The 4,813-nt window shown below is 36.0% G+C and overlaps 1 protein-coding gene across 1 annotated transcript; it reads left to right on the top strand.

The window, feature by feature from the left end:
- Window positions 1-491: 491 nt before the first annotated feature.
- On the top strand, window positions 492-3,559 carry stx19 (syntaxin 19). Its single transcript, XM_083535982.1, has 2 exons — window positions 492-711; window positions 2,108-3,559. Exon 2 carries the CDS (start codon window positions 2,148-2,150, stop codon window positions 3,033-3,035), a length of 888 nt encoding a protein of 295 aa, XP_083392108.1. The 5' UTR covers window positions 492-711; window positions 2,108-2,147; the 3' UTR covers window positions 3,036-3,559.
- Window positions 3,560-4,813: the final 1,254 nt, after the last annotated feature.

Raw genomic sequence — 4,813 nt, 5'->3', positions numbered from 1 at the left:
TCTTGACAAAAATAGTTGTTTTTTCAACATATTGTAATGTTACATTTTTTTTATTTCTTCATATAGAATATGTGTGTAGGAAAGTTATATCATATATTAAAAACAACTCTCAGCCTAGCCCTCTCACCAAGGCTAGTTGTAAACTTTTATTTACATAAAGTTAGTGTAACTGTGTGTGTGTGTGTGTGTGTGTTTGTGTGTGTGTGTGTGTGTGTGTGTGTGTGTGTGTGTGTGTGTGTGTGTGTGTGTGTGTGGTTTGTAATTGTTAGGGAATACTCCAACAGCCTGCAGAAATTCTCATCATGCTGTCAGAAGTAATCAGATCAGTTCAATAAGCTTTTTGTTGTCTTTAATGTCATTATGCTCAGGAATTGTGCTCGGGAAACTGTGTGTGTTCTTTCAGGGCTGAGCTTATTCACGTCACTCCTCTTTTTTCAGACAGCCTCAAATCTTCAGTCTCTATTGGTCAAACAAAGATCTAACTGTAACAGTAGGTGTGGTAGAAATCTAGCTTTACAAGAACTCCCCAGAGACCGGACTGTATAACTGAGACAAGCAGAAGCTGAAGGAGTTTTATGCTTGGCAGTTGCTTTAAACCCAGGCTGATGTGGAGAATGCTTCTGAGAAATCAAAACTGTTAGAATTACTCTGTTCTCTCTATGGACTCAGGATGCATTGTTATTTAACCCTCCTGGAACTAAAGCATAAGAGGTAAGATGATCAAATTACGGTACTTATTTGCAAATACATGGATTTATAAAATATTCTACATGGTAAATCTGATTATTTAAATATTACTATGGTATTACTATTTCATTCTGCTGAAAATGTTTACTAATGGATAAAGACTGAAGAAATGTTTTTTTGTCTAGGCATCTACCTGTGTATCTATCTATGACAAACTAGTTCATGTTGGTGTAAAGTTCATACTGTAGTAGCTACACACATTACAGTAGACAGAAGAAGAAAATGTACTACATAAATCAAAGAAGAAATCTGTCCATAAGAATATGAATTTAATTATATTTTCTCAAACTTAAAAATCATATAAACTTATACATTTAACTTAAAATGTTTTCAAATGACAAACATTTTTATATTTTGACCAATGTGAAGATATTCTGTCCACAACATTCAGCATACTTTGAATTAACAACTAATTCTTTCTTTTGAATTTTGTTCACTTTAGTTGTACAAATTGTTTTTGTTTTATGCTTGCATATTACATTTATAAACGCACTTTGTATTGTAACAGCTGGCTTTTAGCGATTGTATGGTCAGAATTATTAATGTAACATCCAAAATTAGGTGACATTCCCTGGTTTATTGGTGAAGGAGGCAATAATTTACCATCCTTATCTAAGAAAAAAATTACTTTGGAGGGGGTCGGGTTCATTCTCGTATTTTTACACTCAGGACATTTAGGACTTTATCACTGTCTATATGAATCTAAGGCTGTAATTTAGTTTTTAATAGAATATTCTTTAGATGAGTAGGCTATTAGGTCATTAACCTAAACAATTTCATTTATATCAATTCTGACAAAAAGGCTGTTTTGTTTAAAGACTGAATTTAATTATAATTTAAACCGCACATTAACCATTCTGTAAAGTGTCTTTCATTGGTTTTCTCAGTGGAAGATTTCCTTACAAGGTCTCTGACATATGAACAGGCTGCAGGCCGAACAAAACAAAGCCCACATTTATGTTTATAGGCTTTCCTTCTCAGGTAGCCAGAGGAGTTACACATATACATGAAAGTAGAAGCAGTCTTAAATTCGATTTAAATTCCATCTTGTAAGTGAATATCTACCAGTACTCTGTTTAATTTCACCCAGAGCTATTGTGCAAGCGTGTTTACTGTAACTAAGATGTGCAATTTGTAAAGTAATATATTTCTTTCTTGTATAAATACATGTAGAAACAATCCCAGTGAATTTGTCTTTAGGTTAAGAAGTACTATGTTTTTATTAACCAAAAATCTCCCTTAAACACTTGTAAACAAATGTGTAATAATGAAGCAACTGCTTCAATAAAAGAAAATTACTTGATCACCTAACAAGTAAGAAAATTATTCTTTTACTGGCAACTTCTTCACATAATTACAGGACACCTACCTCCATGATCTTTCCTGTCTGAGCTTCAGCCATGAAGGATCGCTTGGAAGAGCTGCGTCTGCAGATCAAAGCAAACCATCAACTCCAAGAAGGCAACCCCTTCACCCACCATGACGAGGAAGAGCCAATATCCTTTATAGGTCACTGGCCTCAAGCTGTGATCTTTGAGACTGAGCCTGTCCTGGAGAACTTCCTAGATGAGGCAAAGCGTATTCGTGACAGCTTAGAAGAGCTGGAGGCTGAGGTCAAAAAGTTCAGTCAGCATCAGAGGAATTTCGTGGCGACCATGCGGCGCTTCAGCGTCATGAAAAAAGAGAGCAGCCTTACTCGGGACATCAAGCTGCAGGCTGAGAACCTGCGTAAGAAGCTTGACGAGCTCTCACAGCAAGTGAAGCGCACCGAGAGTGAACTGGGTCCATCAGCCGCCACAACCCGGATGCAACGTGCCCAACATGATGCGCTCTTTCGGCGGTTTCAGGAGATCATGCGGCACTATAATGACTCGCTTCTAAGCAAGCAAGACAAATGCAAGCAGTTCATCATCAGGCAACTGGAGATCTCTGGCCGAGAAGTATCAGAAGAAGAAGTGGAGAACATGGTGGAGCAGGGTAAGTGGGATGTTTTCAATGAGAACATCTTAGTGGATGTCAAGATCACTCGAACACAGTTATCTGAAATAGAGCAGCGCCACAAGGAACTGCTCACTCTTGAGAACAACATGAAGGACCTAAGAGAACTTTTTCTAGATGTATTCATGCTTGTGGAGGAGCAAGGAGTGCAAATTAACAGCATTCAGGCCAATGTAGAGATGACTGAGGAATATGTTATGGTTTGTAATGAGAAATTCAAAATGGCTTCCAGATATAGGAAGAAGAACCCTTTAAGAAGACTGTGTTGCTGCTGCTGCCCATGGGCATGATGCAGAACAGACTGTATCTGAATGACAGACGATATATGAAGAACTTCGTTTGTGAAAACACTAAGAGGAATTTGTTTATTGACATTTTTTGTTATAAAAGCAAAACTTTTGCTTAATTTAAGAAATGTTTATATAATAAAGACACCAGAATTGTGTATGTAGCTACTAATGACACAAAGCATTATATTTATGTATGACAGATGACAGAGGTGTATTTTATTTCCACACTGCATTTTTACTATGGCCAATTCCATTTCATTTTGAGTTTTAATTCAAATACAAATGCTATTGTTGTACATGTGGTATCTAAATGTAAAAACAAATGATAACTAATCACTAAGTTATATAAAATGAACATTATTATTAATAAAATGTTTTTAGAAAAATGTAAGGGTTTATGCTATAATGTTTACAGACTATGCTATACTGTATTCTAAAATGCCACAGCGTTGTTAAACCTGATTGTTCTACACTATATCAGCATTTATACTGTAAATACAAATCCTTATTTATCAACAGTAAAATCTCCATTATTCTTGTAGATGAATAGAGTGAAAGTGTTACGTCAGATGCCAGATGACGTACCGAGGAAGAAAACACTGAGAAATAGGGATCTGGGTGTGTCTCGTGAACTGCCAAACTCTTATCCAGAACAATGCTGTGCCAAAGAAATGCTTCAAAGACTGTTACCCTATTAACAGAATGATAATGATAATGATAATGATAATGAATAATAAAAAGAATTAATGTTTAGGTTTTCAAAAATAAACTAGATCATTATCTTTTATCATATATTAGTATAATCTATACAATTACTATACCATAATCATTATAGATAAACAGCATGGACTTTTTTGTTTTAATTTTAATAATTTTTCCACCCTTTCTAAATTCCTGAAATGAGATATCAAAACCAGTGTCAGTGGCAGAAATCTGCCACCTATAGTTATGGATATGAAATACACATTAGGATATATTGAGTCCTTCTTTACCAGCACGGTTTTCATCAAGATATTTACAGATGTTTTATTATTTATTAAAAAAAATGTTCTCCAATGTGTTTTTATAAACATAAAAAGATATGCTCAATTCATACAGGTATAAAAATCAAGTTCTAGTTATCAGTACTGCAAAGACTGTTCTTATGCAAGATATCGCCATGGGTTAGGACTAAACAAAACAAGGAGCTTCCTAAAGTTTTAAACGACAACATTACTTTAACTTTATAAAAGATCATTTAATTCGAAGATGGTAACCCAGCCATTAGGGTTGCACAAGCCAGTGCGCTCAGTCCCAAGCCCAGATAAATAGGGAGGGTTGTGTTAGGAAGGGCATCCATCGTACAATTTGTGCCAAATCAAACATGCAAATCACAAACCTGAAATTCATCGGTCAAGGCCTGGGTTACCAACGACCACCACAGGTATTGTTAGCCAACAGGGTACCGGTGGAAATTGGGCTACTGTTGGCCAAAGGAGGAGAAGGAGAGGAGGAAGACGTCTACAGAGACAGCAGAGAAAGATGATATGATGGAGAGGAGAAAGGTAGATATGTTGTGTGTTCAGGAGACCAAGTGGAAAGGGAGTAAGGCCATGAAAATTGGAGGGGGGTTTAAACTGTTCTTTCATGGTGTGGATGAAAAGTTAAATGGTGTAGGGGTGATTCTAAAGGAAGAGTACAGTAAGAGTATAGTGGAAGTGAAGAGAGTTTCTGATAGGTTGATTAACGTTAAGCTGGAAGTTAAAGGAATGATGATAAATGTCATCAGTGCTTATGCT

This window comes from Silurus aristotelis (assembly GCF_946808225.1).
Source record: "Silurus aristotelis genome assembly, chromosome: 3".
Lineage (NCBI taxonomy): Eukaryota > Metazoa > Chordata > Actinopteri > Siluriformes > Siluridae > Silurus > Silurus aristotelis.
Note: the sequence above shows the minus strand (reverse complement) of the source record. Positions and strands in the feature narration are given on the sequence as shown.

Excerpts from the sequence above, each read along its gene's own strand:
- stx19 (XM_083535982.1), top strand. The coding sequence starts at position 2,148 with ATGAAGGATCGCTTGGAAGAGCTGCGTCTGCAGATCAAAGCAAACCAT.